The following is a 19007-nucleotide window of genomic DNA, read 5'->3' on the forward strand; positions in this document are numbered from 1 at the left end:
CTTACCTTGAGGGCGTGCCTTGTGGAGTATCGAGAGTCGAGTAAGCTTTCGTGTGTTCTCAGTAATCGTATATCCGAGCTCCTTGTCCTTCCGAACAATGTCGCGTTCCCTTTCAAACGAGGCCAACCAGCGCGTCTTATCTTTAAGTGAACGGCAGCTGAAGAGGAACCACTTCTCCGTCGATGCGCAATAAAGCTTGAACGCGTTCTTTACGGTTATGCCAAAGTTCGGCTCCTTGCCATCTGAGATATTTACCTGGTCGAGATAAATAACAGGAACACACCTAATTGATTAAATGGTCATCATTGCCATGGCAACTTTCTGCACAAAATTTCCTAGACAGTATTGTAATTAGCACAGCAATCGATAGACTTGACTAAAAACAATAGATAAAATATGACGTACGAGTGTCAGAGCACTAGTATAGATGCGTCCTCGATACGAGAGCGAGCTGCGTATGAATTCCCTTCGGCAATAAATGATCACATTATCGAAAAGCCACATCGTAACAACTTCTTTACTGTAGGATTGAAGTGCGTCATTTCCACCGGCGCTTCCGCCACCTGCCTGACCGTTCAAAGTGTAGCGGGTGACGTCCGCGCTATGAATAAGCAGCGACGATGTCTCGATCAGTTCTGGTCCTTCCCAGTTCAGAACGGCCCTCTGCCATACTTCTAACGTTTCCAGACTTTCCATTCGGCGTTTACGTTCATTTACCTATACAAATACCAACGGTAAGCAACAGCAATCGAAATAATTAGCAGAATTTGAACGTCGTGCCACAATAGATACAGTCAAGAGCGCCGCGTCAGGTTTCAGAGGTCAAAACGCCTATAGCAACTAACCATATGCGCAACACCTCGCATGGACTCGAGAGCAAGCGAGACCTGTGCCCTGTCGGGATGTCCAGGAGGCGTGTATTTGAGCAGTTCAGCTAACTGCAATGGGTACTTGCAGATACGCTGTACCGGCGTTAGTAGGAAGCCGCCAAGCGAGATGTCGCTCATGCCACCCCGAGAACGGCGACAATTTTCGAAAAAGTGCGCGTATTCTGCCTGCCTGTAGAGCTGCTCCAATTCGGCCATTGCCAGGGGATGATTGTTGCAATACTCGGAATATATTGAAAATTCTTTGCGCTGAAATACATAAAGATACCAATACAGATGATTGAAAGCCACTGCAAATGGCTAAGACTAACTGTTTCTAAAGGCGTAGATTTTCTTTCTAAGAAAGCTCAACCAGGGCCCCTAACCATTTGACCAGGTAGAGGCCATCTCTGCTCCACAACGACTTTTAGGACATATAGATACCTTAGTTACAGATGCATGTATGATTAACGAGTGAAAATTAAGCCCTCTCATTTTTAAGTCTCGCTAACTGAAACCCATTATGAGACTACCTTTACTGTTTGCGTATACGATTGGGGTACTAATTAAACACGTAACTGATACGATTACTCACGAATCGTAAGAAACAGTCCCCAATACAACTGGCATGTGGTTGCTGCGGGTTGACACAGCTGGCCAGCTTAGTTAGGAAGCTCTTCTGGAAGACGTACAACTGCTCCACGTTACCAAAGATTGTTCCCACCTGCTCTGCGGTGAACATCGCGGGGCGGCTACGACACCGCAGCAAATAACCCTTAAAAGGGAAATGTTACAGTGCAAGTTACCACAAAATCGATATTTATGTCCTGCTATATATATATATATATGTATGTAGGCTATACAAGTGAGTGCTATGTGCGTGACATGGTCACTGACGTTCCTGTCTTTTACACGAGGCGAGTTCACTCCATATATTCGTCGTGTGTTATTTAATACAAAATAATGTGTATTGGCATGTATGGACCCTTCATGTGGTTTGATATAAGTAACACCATTGAAATGTTCGCAAATAAATTAAACGGATCTCTAATTTCGGTATAATTAAAAATAACTGGATTTATAACAACAGCGTTTTCTAATCACTAAAGCAAAGCATTGAAAAGATTGGGGGGTCAGCTTGCGTAACAGAAGTGTAGCCGTGTTCTATGCCGTACAGAGTCAACGTTCAGTCTCGATTGCTTTAGATGACGACCATTAAAAGTATAGCACAAATAATTTCTGACGTATCTCCACTGGGTAGAATATAGAACAAAAGTAATATCTCTGGAGAGTACCAGACTCTGCGCCGACTTTACCTCGACGATATCCCTAAGGTGTTGTACAAAATCCTGTTCCGTAGTTATGAGCTCTTGGACGACCTTAGTCCGTATACGATTCATTTCATGAAGGCCCGTAGAACTCTGTAAAGCCCCGTGAACGCGATCCTTATTTTCTTGGTTGACTCTGAAATAAGGTAGTACGTATATAGTCCAGTGTGACACACTAGCAAGATGACCTCGAGTAAAATAACTAAACTCCAGCGATATCTCAATGCGTTTACAAATGACTCTTCACCACCGGTCCCTACCTGAGCCGTACAAAGTTTGCGGGAAACCATCCAGTCCGCTGTTCATTGGTACCAAGCGCTCCCCACCACCAATCACGATCACTGCGATCTGAAACTCGAATTACTTCGCCGGCACGAAACGCCAACTCCTCGGGATCAAGTGTTATGTGGTCCCAAAGGGCTTCGACATACGCCACCGTTTGATCGCTTCCCGATGGCTCACATACAACGGCACCCGCTCCTGGCCAAGGTCCGGCACAAACCGTCAGGTCATCATCCTCTGCTTCCGAGGAGGTGTTGATCTCGCAGGGCTGACTCTGAGAGCGCCTACTCGAAAGAGCGATTACATGAGAGAACGTCATAAAAATATGAAACATAGCCGAACACGCTTTAAGAAAAAGGGTCGTATCACTTAGCAAGTCGACAGGTGTAATCGCTAACGCGATGTCTGACAATTCGTTTCATGTAATATCAGTCACGTTTTCGAAGGGTGTTAGTTTTGAAGTAATGAGAAGCATGTGCCATATTATATATGCTGCACTGTGAAATACTTCAACGTGTGAACATGTTTGTATCCTGCTATGAGCATAATCTAAGCCTATCCACTTGACATCATTATAGCAATAGGCCCGATTATCTATCTGACAAACATCTCGGACAAGCGAAGCGCACATTATCAACTTTTACAATGCACATGTAACAATTCCCTTTAATGAACCAATATAAAATGGTAGTATTTTGTGGAAACCGAAGATTTTCTGCAGCACATACTGAACAACAGATGTGTGGGGTGCAAGATAGACATAATGAAATGGCCACATTTTTTGAAGACAATAAAGAGACAAATGTTGCTAACACCGTTTTTCAAAATATGCTAATTCGTCTACTTCTTATGCAACGTGTTTGTTGATCTACGACATACCTGAGCTGTCTCCTAGAGGTTCTCTGCAGCGCTCGAGACCTCCTTGGGTTGAAGGAGTTGTTACCGTCCTCCGAACCACTTTTTGACGACGTTGTTTCCTCGGTACTATTTGAATTGAGGTGAATACCCGAATCTTTACTCAGTGAAGGTGAGTGCTCTACACGGCCGCCTCCCGCATGAGCGATTCCGTTATTGGATTGAAGAACAAGCCCCTGTGGCGACATCGGTGTCGTTCCGTTTCCGTCACTACAGTTGTCTCCCGTTGGCTGTTTATCGCTGTTACTGACGCCATTGAAGCCCGCTGTGGAATTAGCTGACCGGATCGTCGATATCGCGCGCGGCACATCTGATTCCAAGGAATAACCCTAAGAACATAGTACAGGAGAGCACACACAACAAGGATACAATGAATAGTAAGAGTTGAGTACCAATTTAATGCATGACGTTGTACTACATAAAAAAAAAAAAGATATTGCGTATCGACGCCTATTTGGAGAACAGAACTTTCAAAAGGTGAGAAAGACTAAACAGTTGGCTGTTTGTGGTGCAAACAATGGGACATAAAATCACAAAACAGAAAATGAAATACCGCCATTTGGATGGAAGAAAAGAGAAAGTTAGTATAAGAGACTTCAGTGACCCTGATATGATGGCTACGAGACACTCTTCATTTTGCCAGACAAAACTAAATCGTATACACATATACATATTATTTCATTGAAGATATCTCAAGACATACGATCATTAAAAACATTTGCTGCTAGGTGTAGAACCCTTTCGATATTATATTTTTCAACCAAGATTAAAATTTTTTAATTAGTTAATGCTAACACCACCGCCGTTTCTATTCCTTCTCGCCAGTATTTTCATAAAAAGTTATTTTTTTCTATTTAAGTCGGTATTAGGCGTTGTTCATACATATTATATAGTGTGGGTATAGAGTGCTCGTCAAAATGATCTGTTTTTGTGTACCTTATATCAGTATCGGATATTAGCTATTGCTCAGTGAAACCAACTGGTGATCGTTACTCATCCTCTCAAAAATAATGGCCGTCCCAGTATTTATAGATAGACAATAGTAGCAAATTATTGTAGTAACAAATAAGGTAATCATTGTAGCTCATCTTCGACAGTAAAAGGGGTAGTCCTACTTTTGGTCAAGGGAAGGTTGCATGAGTTGGCATTAATGTTCAGCGCGGCAGATTGGACGGACGGACGGACGAACGAACGAACGAACGAGAAGCGGTTCATAGAATGTAAGCGAAACGACTCGATAGTATCTAATCTCTAATCGTGTTTACAAAATACAAAAAAAAAAAATTATTATAATTTATCAATCGCAAACGCCTAAACTTAGGGCCGTATAAGTTGTGCAGATAAAGCCAAATAACGTATAACTAAACAACGTACGTTATTAAAGCTTGTGGATAATCTTTTCAGTGATGGAACAGCGCCAAAACTTTAAAGGGTCTAATAAACTATGACGTTTCTCGGAAAGCTCTAAGATCATTCTTCATTATTTACATATGCATTTATGGAGAGACATCGAAATCATACCTTTTCGATCGGCTTCTTTTTGTTTCGACGAAGCGAGAATGTCTTGGAAAATTTATTGAGTATTTTCTGAGGGCTGGAATTACACGAATGGCTTGTTGGCTCCTGAAGATGGCTCAGCTGTGTAAGATCCATTGCTCCTGAGGTGCCGCCAGAGGGGTAATCATACCGGCCACTGTACAGACCTATCAGCGATCACAGTGCGATTGGGGAAAATCGTGAATGTATGTAAATTTCGCTTCAATGTAATGAATTAGTGGCATAAAGTTATAATGGTTACTGTCTTGTCTCACAGGCTAGAATAGAGGATTTTAATTTACTCAAATAGAGATAGAATACCTTGAATCAGAAGTTCCTAGAGTAAGTACTATAGCAAAAGCCGTATTACCAGATATACAGGTATATATATATGTTCCCATTATTTCTGCATGATTGCATTTAACATATATCTAGTTAACGGTACAAAATCTTATTGTATGGTAAATAAGCAGTACTTTCGATTTTACATAGAATGAATACTTCGTCTACTTACTGGAATGAATACCTTTTCTAAACATGGATCAGGCAAACCAATCAGTAAAGACGCTGAAGGAGCCAGAGCAAATGCCCTATATCAGATTAGTCTACACGAAATAGGCATCATAACAGTACTTTAGGTTTTGCAAAACAAAAACTCCCGCTTTGGGAGTTTGCTCGGACATGACCTGAATGCCGAACAGATTAACTGTATGTACATGCATATAATTAGAGAAACTTTAAAAAAGCAACAAATCATCAAAGAAATTGACCTCGTACAGATATAGTTACTGCTCTCTAACTAATGTTCTTACAAGAATAAGCTCAAGCAACGCGTCCTGACGATGAACAGGCACTGTATAATCCGCAGTCCACCCAAATATAAGGACAACTTTAGTCGACAATGGCCAACAGAAGTTATACTCTTCCTGTTTGCATCATCAGCATCAATATTCCTCATTAAAGCCTAACCAAACCCAAAGTGTCCAACCCAAATGATCTCACGCCGCCAATGGCCTAACTTCCGTGCCGAATCGACATTAAACTCTGTGAATTTCCCGATGAAGTTGTTCCAATCATCTTAATAATAGTGTTTAATTATGTTCAGCTTACGAAAGCATCAGAAAGACTGCACGAGTCTTAGGTACTCTACCAATGGCAACAGCCGGCTAACTGGGTATCGAAGAAAAAAAGAACCTACCTGGCCATAGCTGTTGTTCACGTGATTTTTTTAATTTACGTTCTGTGCTTGTTATATAGACAGCATCTCATGCGATATTATCAATGATCCAGACGAAAGACTCAATCCTCGAGAATTCATACACGTACCCAGATGTTTGACATAATTCCCGAGACATATTGCCGCTTGCAGCTTTTAGCTCTATTGTTTCTGTTCGGAGACCGTTCGCAAGGTCGTCATTTCTAAAATGATTTAAGCCTTTAGCAAAGTTACAATGGACTTTGTGTTAGTTAGTTAGTTACATTCACATGTCCGGCAATGACACTGTAATGAATACATGCGTAACATAGATTCATCATTTAGCCTGTAGATGGTTAACACAACTATAAACATCTCTGAATAAAGTTTGTTGGGTTTTTTTCTTTTGAGAAATAGAAGTTGGCCCGCTTCGCCTCTCAAGCAGCATTGTCATAATACTACTTTAAAGGAAGAACCGCTCCCCACGGCAGTGTCTAAAATGTATGTTATATATGAAAAAATTTCTCGTATGGAACTGGACGCACCCAGGTAAATTAAGCGCGTTTCCTCAGAGAATGCTGAACTTTTGCTTTTGTGCCTAGTTATTACATAGAATCCGTCACTTATTGCGTCTACTAGGTTTCTGTCGGCGGGTTTGTCTAAACCGAAAATGAAATCCAGCGAACTCCTTATCAGCCCAATACGTAAATTGGGCCCATTTTTCGTGGGTTGCATTTTGGAAGGACCTGTGCAGAAGGTGGAGCTCATTAGAATAGGGACAAATACGTACGCTTCTAGAGGGCAAATTCGTTTTTTTTTTTTCATAGAGCGCATCGTCTATTGGGTTGGTTGTGGGCCGAACCAGTTTTTATCTTATTTCGCTCGGTAGAAAACAGCATAGTTTGAATGCACCCAGGCGGCCACCATTATCGTCCGCGCTAGTCTACCACCAGACGTAAAAGTACTTTTTTTTCTGAATGAGACATAAACGCTAGCTGTACGCTCACCCAATTAAAGGTTACGTACCTTCAGTTTTTGATAACATCTCGAAAATTAATCATGCGAATCCCATCCGTACTAAAGCTACTATAATTAAAAGTGCAACTCCACAATATAGATTACGGAATAATAAGCGTAAATTATTATTAAAAAAACCTCTTTATCTTCGAAGAACTTATTGCACTCAAGTTGGTACAGTAAAACCTATGGCTATAACGCGTGGTTGTATTCTGCCCTTACCCAGCTAGTGATAATTTTCAATTGTCGTGTCTTCAAATCTTACCGGACACACCGTGAAATGAACGAAACACATCGCATCTTTCTAACACTGTGTTTAGATAGCTGCGAAAATTCAGTCGTCGACGATTCAGTCATACGTAGGAGACAGCTTCCTACATCAAACAGAATAGGCTCCTTCATAAAGGTTTGATAGGCTGTCTTTGGATCTTCACGATAACTCTACTGGAAGCATAAGCCCGTGTTTGCTTTCTCCAAAGTTAAACGTAAACAAATTAAGGAAGTGGCATATGTGTCGAATCAGGTCCATGAGTGTAGCACATTTTTTCAACATGGGAATTATTATTTTCCTTTTTTTTTTATTTAGAAGAGCCTAATGCTGCGTCTCTATCTGATAAAGCCATTTCAAGGCTCGAGCGACCTGGGTCACTAAAAAACGGATATTTTTGTATAACTTAACTCGCTTCGTTGGCGGGTCGATTTTCAACGCTCTTCTGAAAAGAATTCTAATTAGGCGTCTCAATGATAGTTCCAGAACGACAAATAACATTATGAAACGGCTTTTATGTGATCCGTAAAGCTCGTTATGACTGCAACTAATTAAGCGCACCCATCTACGAGTCGTATCGCTTTGAACTTCTCGAACCCAGTCGCCCGAAGAATAGTCCAAATGGCGGCAGCCGCATTGGCAAGTACGTGATCGGAATAGATCGTGAACTCATGTCCCACGCAAATACGTCGAGCTGTTCATTTTGCCCTACCGTTTGTCCTCCGTAGGGAATGTTTTCGTTGTACGACACAACGAAAACAAAGTATCAGGGCCATATTTCAAACTAACATCGCTGTAGGCGATTGTTCCCAAAAAGCTATCTACGAGAAACAACCTACGAAGGAATCCAAAATTATAGCAGCCACGTGGAGCGTTCGTAAATCGTTGAATTTAGATCGTTCCTGAATAAGTTTCTATTATTTAATTTGAAACTAATTCATTATCAATGTACGCATATGTAACAACATCAGGATGATCACTCGACAGACTGACCGAGCCAATATATTCTTTTTTTTTGTTTTTTTTTCTTTCCTATTAATTGAATCCTTCTCTTGGTATATTTTTTTTTTTTAGCAAACTGCGAATTAAGTTCTGCCACAAGACATCGATAATGAATGTCTCTCGATTGGAACTCTATTGATTACCATAATAATGGCGCATGATCTTGAACGATTATCCTTCCGAGCACTTGTTGTAAGGCTCCAATACAACGGATCGAATCTATGTGATGACAAATCTGCCTTACCACAGAAATAAGACAAACAAATACCTACATTCATATTTTTACATGCCGCTGAAAAAAGACTCAATCACACGCGCCGAATTATACGTAAATATTTCAACGAATATGAGGTAACTTGTCCTAGAAAAAGAGGAGTACGCCGACAAGATAAAGGCCGTGGCGTTCGCAAGACAGAAAAATGATCATTTTTCGAAGACGAACATGCTTGAATCTGAATTTGAATTGAACACATGATATACCTTGTTTGTATTTAGGACGTGTTATATACAGGCGAGATAGCCTACAACTAAATTTGTCAAATTCAGCATTGTCTTAGTCGTAGTCACTTTTTCTACAAAAAAAAAAAACAATCCTTTAGTGTAATGTGCCGTTTACACTGTTTATAATATTTATTTATATATAGCTAGAATTTCGAATTTTTGCGCCTTTCGAATACTGTGCGTTGGTCCTGCCCTCTGAATAGCTCATTCATCAGTCAACTAAATGCACCACTAGGAGTATAGATTTTTAGTTTCCCGTAGCATTAAGCAGTTTGAAGTTCCTAGGGGTTTGCAACTGCAGCCAATCAACACAACCATAGCATACATACAGATATATTTAACGCTACGGGAGATCTTCTCAGTCGTGGAAGCACTTTCGATTTGAAAGATCGCGCTAAAAACAATGTACGGTGAAAGGTGTAAGACATCATCCACGAGATCGGTATCGGGTTACACGTATCTGTCCACATAGGTTAAGGGGTAACGTGTTTGCCTGCTGACATTAAGAACAAGGTTCAAACCCCAACACAAACACACTGCATTTTCTACCTGGAGCCAGAGGTTTGATGTAACCCATGACGGCGGTACTGGACATGTAAAACTCGAAACAGAGGGTTCGAACTTTTCAAAAATGCTTTCTACATTTTAGTGTTCCCACAACTTCGAGAAGTAACCTGTATTTACCTGTTCGGGCTAGTATTGTACGATACCATCTTTTGTGGTGCACATATATGGACCCCACGGCATCTTACATTCACACTGCGCCGCTTCAAATCACTGACAAAAATAGGTTCTGTGTAAGCAGTACGTTTGTTATTACTTCGGTTGCACTAGCCGCTGTCGCCTACTTCTTCGCTGTACTTCAGACGGAAGAATCCGTCTGTATCCGTCTGTATATCCATAGAAAGTCCTGACTCAATTAATAACGATACACTACGACACGTGTCGCATTCGTGCGAAATACTATCTTGAAGATAACTGAGCTTCCACTCTAAATTTAGGCCGACGTCCGTGGATTTACCGCTCGGCGAGTCTTGATAATCATCCTATCATGGCCCAAAATGGGAATTATTTTAAGCCTGCGTAAACACCAACAAAACCGGTTGAATCTGAAGAACTCCGTCGATGGCTGCGACTGCACCATTGAGAAACGTAACCTGGTTTACCTGCTTATGGCGACTACAACCATATTTGTAGTGTGTACAACGCCTCATGCGATCTCGTGCTCTCATCCGACTATTAAATTTGTTGAGAGCTTCGTCACATTCAAGATCTTCGACTCAGCATGTAGCAGTCAGTGCTGCATCTAACTTTGATCCGTATCGTGACTGCTTGACACGTTCCTTGACGTGATACAGGGTATGTATAGGATGGTGGTTGAAATAACGGAACTGGCCAAGCTAAGTGGTTACATGAGGGTCCTGATATGGTCCCCATAAAGAAAGCTCACTAGGAACTAGCTCAATACACGAATTGACTTACCAAGTGCAACGCCTATACATACCCATGTAAAGAAGTGATCGGTATTAATCTTTGATGCCGCTGTGGCAATTGAGCCACTTATAGAGACAACCAGTCCGCTATTAGGGTTTTTTTTTTCGAGGTAAAATATCGGTTTAGTCTTACGGTTTTTATAGAGTAGATACATATTACAATGACGAATACGCAATGAGGTTCATCTTTGTATTTCTCTTGTTTGTTTGTGTTGACCTTATTAGGAAAACTGCCCAGCTTTTTTACAATCTTGTCAGTGTTAAACGCGCTGGTTCTGTTCTAATATTGGCCGCTAAGCAGACCACGAATGACAAATTAAAGTAGCTAACCACAGGCTTTTAACGTGCTTCGGGCAAATCGATAACAATGCAAAGTAGACTTCCGCATTGAAGCTAAGTGGAGACCTTCTAAAAAGGGTTCCTTCGGGCATAGTTTTATACTGCATCAGTGTAGCTGGACCGTATATGAATAATGATTTTCAATTGAATTACTAGTCAATTTCTAGGACAATCGTCTTTATCTTACTGTAAAAGTTCTTTGCATTGAATTAGGAACTAAACAACCAATTACATAACACAGCCGCTAGAACTTATCGCTGTAAGTTCTGCATAGATATCAAGTGAACTATAGCAAAACTCTACTGCGTGCGGTGGATAAGACACCTTCGTTATAACCCAATTGCCGACATAGAGACATGAACCACGTAGCAAATGGTGCCGTTATCTTAATATAGAGAAAAGAAATGGTCTGTCTTGGCAATGTTGCAATGCTTTCAGTTTTACCCGCGCCGCTAACTGGGATATGGACGCTCCCGTCGTCAGTTCCTAAGATTGGTTACTAGTTACCACAATACGAGATCTGGTGACATAAACGTAGCCATTTACCTGGTAAGCTGTGAGCTGTATTTTGTACGCTCGTTGAGTTGAATAGGTGTTCATGCATAGAGCGCGGCCGTCCACCACTAGCTCCTGTCAATCCGGGTTCGTCTACTATGCCAATAAGGACGCTGTTGAGCACTCGGCTGTTGCTTCCGGCAGAACTTCCAGATGCTCCTGAAGGACCGCTGTGGAATACCCCTCCTGCAATACCGGTGATTTCTGGTATACTGCGAGCGCGGTTCAATTCGACTGGGTCTGACATTGGGACTCTGCAGCTGCCGATCGTACCGGGTGGCGCAGGATTCCCTTGTTTTCCAGCGGCGTACATAGCTACGAAACCATAATCATCGTGTGCTCCCTGATGTTGAGATTAAGAGGAACAGGTTTGCCTGCTATTGAGTAGTACTTCTCACGTATTGTAAACTATGACTGTTGTGTGGGATGTACAAGAATAAAATTCTTTATAGGAAAACTTCAAATATTGTTCGGCTTGATCCACACCTAAATTATGGGTCAGCATACGGTTTTTTTTTTATGTAAAAGCTACATTTTTCTGCTTTGACGATAGCACATGCAGTAATTTGGCGGAAACGTTTTAAATTGTTCGAAGTAGTGCGGTGCAATGGCTGTTCACCACAGCCTTTCTGAACGTTTAAGATATTATGTAAAATTCATATATCGTTGTATATAGAGATGTCTGATTCGAGACGTAGCATAAAACTTATCGCTTTTCAATAACAATTATAGATTATTCTCAAGTGGATTTCATTAGCTTTCGTGTTTCTCTGGCTATACGTGAGCTCGTAATGGGAATTCAACTTGCATTGGGAAAGGTCTTACACGACAAAAATTATGGCAAACAATGTTGCCTATACAATACAATACAAACATGTACAGTTGACAAAATAGCCTATTAAATGAAAGGTTAGGTGGTTAATTTATCAGAAATAATAAAAAAATTGAAAAGGGTACATAACACAGCCAGGAGAAGCGCGCTATAAATGAAGCGACTTGTAGTGGTTTCTACACCGTGTCAGAGAGTGGCTGGCAAAGCGCTACTGAAGGACTTTCGAACGACGTATCGAAATGAGCGGCCATTGTAGACCAACCGACGAAAATCTCCGTTAAATTCTCCATATATATATACACCCTAACCCCAAATGGCCTAAGCACTTGTAAAGTTCGAGAGTTGGAGGCTGGAGACGGGCCTGTTTTTTTGTGTTTTGAAATTTTTTGTATAGTAGTAATAGCCTTGTCTACAGACAGTTTGGTTCCACGAGTCCAGCAAACATTTCTCCTACACTTCGTTAATGGTGTTGTAAAAGAAACTGCTAACAATACACCGAGGTGATTCAGATAAAAGTGTTGCGGCAAGTACGAGAACGGTTTTCGTATGGGAACGTAAAAAACCATCACGTTCTTTTACTGTGTAGTGGAATATCACTCGACGTGAATCCGGTCGAACACGTGCCATTATATCAAAGGATGAGTAAAGGCCGAACTGGGAATCACGAGCATCTCGTAATGTAAGTGTGAGCACATGACCCGGGCATAACAGTGATACCGTGAAAGTGCAGTCGGAGTCTGCCAAACCAAGCTGCAGGAGCGATGAATGGGTAGACCAAACAATAGCCAGCCTTAATGGGTGCCTTATCTTCCACAGCTGCGCTAAAACGGCGTACTAAAGTATGTGGGACTACGTCGCTATATGTGCTATCACTAGAAGACGGGGAAGCAGATTTCACGTAGAGATCTACATGCAGATATTTATTTGAGGAGCGGAGTTATTGTTGGCTGAACTCGACAATGTGTGAAGTTTCTAGCTGGTCTTACTTATTGTTGTGTTATATATATTATAATAAGCAATTATTATTAAATTATATATAAATTAAAATATAGTATATTTTAATTTAAAGAGATCATGGTTTATAATTTTATAGTTAATTATCTGAAGATAATAATTATTAAATATTGGCAAGTGAATAATCTTAAACGCAGACTCGACGATTTTATTCGAACCGTGTTACTATCGATGATCGTCGACGGTGGCGTCCTTAACGTTTCTATTGGTTTCGATCGTACAGGTGTCTGAGGTTTCCCTATCTGTACGCTCTTATTGAGAGTACTAGCCGGCTCCTCGCATGGACTATTCCAAGTTAGACCCGACGGGAGGCTCGCAAGCGCCCCATTACCAGATAGCGGCCCGAGGCTAGCGGGAAGAGGAGGTTTTCGAACGAGCTGGGACTCGGCTATGTTCGCCAGTTGGTTAAGGAGTTCCGCAGACTCGCGGCTGTCTGCTCCCACCCAACGGTTGACTGCTGCCTCCTATGAATATAAAGCACAAAAAACGCTTTGGTTAAAAGCACGGATGCAGTATAACATTCGTAGGGACAGGTTGATTTATTTGACGATTACGTACTTTTGTCTATATAATGAAAGAATATAATAGTTTGTTTATCAAACGCTTGTTTGTGTGCCATCGTTGAGCTGGTTAACTACCCTCAGTAAATACAGTAAAAAATTATTAGGTTGGAACATGAGGAGTTGTAATGATCGGGCATAGAACCTGTAAAAGAAACATCTGGTTAGCATGGCGAGTGCAAAAAACCTTCCGCTCAAGTTCTTTTGGAGCTATGGGCTTTTTTTTTCTAGTGGATAGTTTCGTTCGCTTGTTACGAGGGGCCACATGCATCTCCTTGTTGAACGTCCTGTCCTTCTTGCCATCCATAAGAGTTCTGTATAGAGACCTATCATTGTCGTTGTGCGTTGCTCGGTGTCGGACAAGAAGCTGAGAGTCAATGTGGGGCCATACTCTTTTGTACGTTTCACCCAATTCATCATAGCACGACAAATTTGTGGTAACCTTTCACATGTTTAGGATGCCTGGTAAATCTGGTGTTGGGAGTTTGTCTTGTGAGCCAGAGGTTTGTCCCTCTAACGAGTTGCTCGATGTTTAACGAGCTCGTCAACCTTGGATAACTCAGTATGATTTAATACACTTAAAATACCATTTTGGAACTTCGCAAGTCAATTCGAACGATAATTTTAGTTAAAGCTTCTTCGGTGGACAGGGCACATCTTAGCAGATTGTGTTCGCTTTTATCGGTCTTTTCCAGCTGTTTCCCGCTCTAACTTGTAACTCTGGTGTCTTCTAATAGGATTTCGTCATTTTCTAAAAACCGCCCCGTGAAACGCCTTTGATGTCGGTCGGTCACCGTGTTGTAAGACCATTATGGTTGTACTAACACGAATGCAAGGATGAGAACGGAGATCATTATTGCGCTCGATCGTCTGAACTCGAATACCGTTCGATTTTATCTCAGCAAGTAGAACTTTGGTTCGTTTGGTTGGCCTTCTGGAACTATCGATTTTCACTAGTCCGAACCTCAAATTTTTACATTTGCTACGGATCTCTATTCATATCGAAGGCCGCGGGCTGGTTTCTGAGAAAAACAACTTATGCAAAGCTGAGAATTTAATGGTCAACGCAGTAATGTAACAACTATACCTACACATGAGTTATACAGCAGCTTCGTCAATTTATTTGTCCGTTCACTTACAATAGCAGTCGTCGGATCGTTGTCCTTGAACATACCCGGAGGCGATAGAATACCCGTGGGGTCAGTGCTGTTGGGGTTTCGCAATAGCGGAGACAGGAATACCTGATCGGCTAAAGTTAGAGGCCGCCTACGTTCACCGTCCGGGTGACCACCGCCATCGTTGCTTCCTTTAAAATCGCATCCATTTGAAATCGCACCGTCGTTATAAGACTCGGGACAGTCGTTGCCGTAAGAATTTCCAGAGCCATTCTTGGTGCCGTAGATGTCGGATATACCGGTACGTCCTCCGAGAATACGATCATTATGAAAACCGTTGGTCTGAACATCGCTTGACGGTGCTCTCAGTGACGAGTTGCTTTCATTCCGCACAGCCCCGTGACGAACAGATGGTGCCGCCAACTGATTGTTGCACTGTCAACAGTATAGACATCAAAGTCAGCCAGCCCATTAACAGAACCATTGACATTAATTTTCAATGAAAACAGACTTTCATTTAATTTGCTTATGCCATAGAGTCAGAGTAAATTCTCAAAGGGGCCTTTTTTGTTTCGCAGCAGACGAGGACATTTGTTATCAGATGTTTCGGAGATTCATTATTTAGAAAACATTTCATAAATTATATGTTTACCATATATCTACGTACTGTATGTATGTGAATTTTTGACATTCATTCCGCCGTTGCACAAGATAGAATTATGCCTTGTAAAAATTCTTTGCATTTGTAGCTATTTAATATAGATAACCGCAACCTTCTATCTGAAATAGCGGTAACTATTTCTATATCTTTAATATAACCAATACAGATTCTAGTTTGCTCAATTTCGTTAGTTGAGGTAGTTAATTATCCGCTAAACCACGTACCGCTAGAGACCCAAGACGGCGTGTACAACAACATTGTACAACGTGGCCCGCCATATGCTGAAATCGTTTTCTGTTAGTCTAAAGTGTATAACTTCGAAAAAAAAACGTCCTTATTACCGCGCAAGTTCTCGGATCACACTGAATGGAAGCACATTCGGCGCATTGGTTTAGTCCGCCAGGATCTCCCTTTGCTCTGCTGGACGTCGGCCCGCCCAGGCTTCCAGGCGATAAACCCTTGTTGTACTTAGGCGGGCTTGCTACACTCCGGTAGGTGCCAAAAACCAGGTGCTCGATATTCGGACTATACCTATTCAGCGGAACGTATGAGAGTAAGGTAGAAGGAAACGATATATACATAGAGCAAAAGAGAGGCAATATTGAATCCTAGTGCCGAAAGATCAATATCAAATCAATCGTTACTAATGAGAACCTGATGCTCTATAACGGTAGTTTGACCCTTCGTTTGAGTAGTAGAATAGTAGAAAAAATGAGCAGCTTGATACTGGGAAAGACATGGCAGGGCTTCAAATGGAGGCCAGGTTAGCGCAGGATACATGGTGACAGGATGTTTGCGTCGTATCGGAATTTGCATTCAGGTAGTAGTTAATCGACAGTAACTCGACGCTCACTGAACCGTACGTGTTCCCATTCTTCCTAGGCCAATATTAAACTACGCGACTACCAATAGAGAACACGAATGTATACTTTAGTGTATTTGCCGCGCTCCACCTTTGAGTACCTCTGGGCTAGTCATGGATGCTGGATATCCTTAATTAAAATTCGATGGCTACTCGACATTTTAAAGGACTCCGTATGTTAGGGGACTCGCAGATCCGATTGAACCTAAGGATAGGAGTGATGGCAATGATACGTGACACGATAGAACAAGTCTAATGATATTTAGGGTCATTGATTACATGTCTGCACATGCTGCGTCTGTATACATGAAGTAGGTGCGGGGCCGTACCCAGGGTCATTCTTAAGGTTAACCACTCGATGCGAGGCGCTCTTCTTTTTCGTCTTGATCGTTTCGGCCAATCGCAGTAGTCGTCCACGATTTTGGCTAAGATCCTCGGGAACAGCCAGTGGCGCGGACATCTTGACTTTCGCACGCTGATGGTTCCACTTTCGGCTACTTCTCAAATCCTTTACCGGAACCGTCAGCGCATCCTAGAACATCAAAAGTAAAGGTAACCGATTTAGATATTTTTTATAAGAGTAAGATTCTAGGCGTACTGTTCACGCGACCTTACTCCAGGTAACAGATCAATGAAAACAATCAATATTTCCATTTAAGTGTGTTCTGTAATTAGGTGCCAATGATATCTAGCCGTGGGAGCGATCTTGTCGCTCCGTATTCTCGTTAGTTTACGACATTTCGAACACGACTTAAAAGTCATCAGCAATTGAAATTAAAAATCCGATAATTAAGTTCTGTATGCATCGCATACTCCACACTAGATTAGAAACGCATTTATTTCTCATTACCTAAAGAGAATTGCTGATCCAGGACAGTGGATCGTCAGTGAGTATAAACGTTACGTAAACAAACATAGACTGAACCATCGACTGAAACCAAAGGGGCTGCATTAGCGCAGGTCAACATTGTTGAATCAGGTCGTTGCTTTCGATTAGGTTGGAGGGTTTTCGATGACCTTCTGCAATGTTAACCATTAAGCACTACTGCAGCCTTCAGGTGTGTACCTTGTTTGGCCACCTTTCTAGTAAACTATTACAATCCAACGGATTCGTACAACGACGGTTTACTATCACATTCTTTCAAGGCGAACATTTTCTCTACTACATAATCGAAATATAATAATAAGTAATCGCATCAGTTTTATCTACTCCGGACAACTGGACTGCCAAGTGCTAAGTGATCCATGACAAATAAAACAAGGACAACCAAAATTATGCATGAGTCCTTTTTGTTTACATAATTTACTCACGTATAATTTTAGAGCGGGCAAAAACTCCGAATTAGTCATATTTAGAACTAGCTGTCAAGGAAACCTAACTTTCAGCATAATTTTTGTTATTCATTAATTAGATAAATTTCTCTCGATTTCTTACTTGCTTAGTGTTCACGATGGGCGTTTTGTTTAAAAAAAAAAAAGAAAAAAAACAATACGAACACTCTTAACACATCTAATGATTTAGCCAGCGACATGTTTATATATAGTATTGTAGAGATTGTCACGTTTCGTATGGTTATACACTTCTCATACCGAGATCTGCCTCAGGCTTTCTCCTGTTTCCTCGCTTCTTGTAACAGAAAATACGAAAAACGCCGTCGAAATGCACCACTACCCTTGTTAAAAGTAACGCCTCGTCCCATACTCGATCTGGTCTTCGCAAATGATTTTCTAGGAAACATCCCCGTGGCTTAGATTCCGGCATAACAGTTCCCCACACAACCGTAACAAGCCTATGGGCAGACTTGCGCATGATTCGCATCAGCTTCGCACACTGTTCATGCAGAAATGTTATTGCACCACATAAGAAAATGTTTCAGTGCTCTAATTCGCCCCTGTCAACGCCTTATGAGGCTAGTCAAATAAACTTTTCAAAATTTGTTTAAAAATGAGTGAACGGCTGTATAATTTTCGTTCAATCTTACAGGACGCTCATTATTAAGCGATAAAAAAGATGCTTGCCCCCTAACAATAGCGAAGTGCCGTATGTAAAAGCTTATGAACTTTATCAATACCGTCTTTTCTGTTCTTTAAAATTGTTTCGGGGCTGCCTGCTACTTGGGAACGAAGCGATCTTTCGGACGGTTGTTTCAAAAGCATGAATCTACACAAGCTGATTCTGTGCGACACGTACTAATGCAGAGTTAGGCTTATCACAGGTCGACCAAATATATATATCACTTCGAAGGCAGAAAATCAACAAGAGATAACACGTCTACATGGGTAGAGAAATGCGCCGAGCAGATCTTCGAAACCTAATGGAAATAGGCATTGTCACGTGCGATTGGAGCGATTATTAAGAAAAAAAAAAGGTGCCTATTTTGACAGCTGGATACTTGAATGTAACTGTCCATTTGAGAGGTGAAGTTCTTTAAGCACTCCATTCAATAATACCATCCTACAGCTGTTTGTATATAATTCTGGCCTCGGTTGCAGACGACTCGCAAATGATAAACACAGTTTTGCTGAAGATTCAACAGTACGTATGACATTGTCAGGTATACATTTATTTGCGAAAATTATTTTCTTGCAGGAACGTTAATATGCAGCTGAAAAGCTTGTTCGGCTCCACAAACAGAAAACTCCCTAGCGAATATCCCAGCACGTTG

General features: G+C 41.4%; 1 protein-coding gene across 9 annotated transcripts in view; it reads right to left on the reverse strand.

Moving 5' to 3' along the window:
• RhoGEF3 (Rho guanine nucleotide exchange factor 3) overlaps positions 1 to 19007 on the reverse strand; it is a 158450-nt gene that overhangs the window by 2912 nt on the left and 136531 nt on the right. For all 9 annotated transcript variants that reach the window (XM_086973444.1, XM_086973446.1, XM_022854777.2 and 6 more), the window contains 13 exons: positions 16671 to 16873; positions 15821 to 16010; positions 14843 to 15253; positions 13302 to 13607; positions 11289 to 11640; positions 4913 to 5094; positions 3356 to 3720; positions 2455 to 2760; positions 2183 to 2330; positions 1462 to 1641; positions 846 to 1136; positions 406 to 717; positions 6 to 255 (listed from right to left, as the gene is read on the reverse strand). In XM_086973444.1, coding sequence (XP_086829570.1) covers positions 6 to 255; positions 406 to 717; positions 846 to 1136; positions 1462 to 1641; positions 2183 to 2330; positions 2455 to 2760; positions 3356 to 3720; positions 4913 to 5094; positions 11289 to 11640; positions 13302 to 13607; positions 14843 to 15253; positions 15821 to 16010; positions 16671 to 16801 — 3424 coding nt within the window. In that variant the 5' untranslated portion in view covers positions 16802 to 16873. The remainder of the gene's footprint in view (positions 1 to 5; positions 256 to 405; positions 718 to 845; positions 1137 to 1461; positions 1642 to 2182; positions 2331 to 2454; positions 2761 to 3355; positions 3721 to 4912; positions 5095 to 11288; positions 11641 to 13301; positions 13608 to 14842; positions 15254 to 15820; positions 16011 to 16670; positions 16874 to 19007) is intronic.

Source organism: Varroa jacobsoni, unplaced genomic scaffold (genome assembly GCF_002532875.2).
Source record: "Varroa jacobsoni isolate VJ856 unplaced genomic scaffold, vjacob_1.0 scaffold_193, whole genome shotgun sequence".
NCBI classification, from domain to species: domain Eukaryota; kingdom Metazoa; phylum Arthropoda; class Arachnida; order Mesostigmata; family Varroidae; genus Varroa; species Varroa jacobsoni.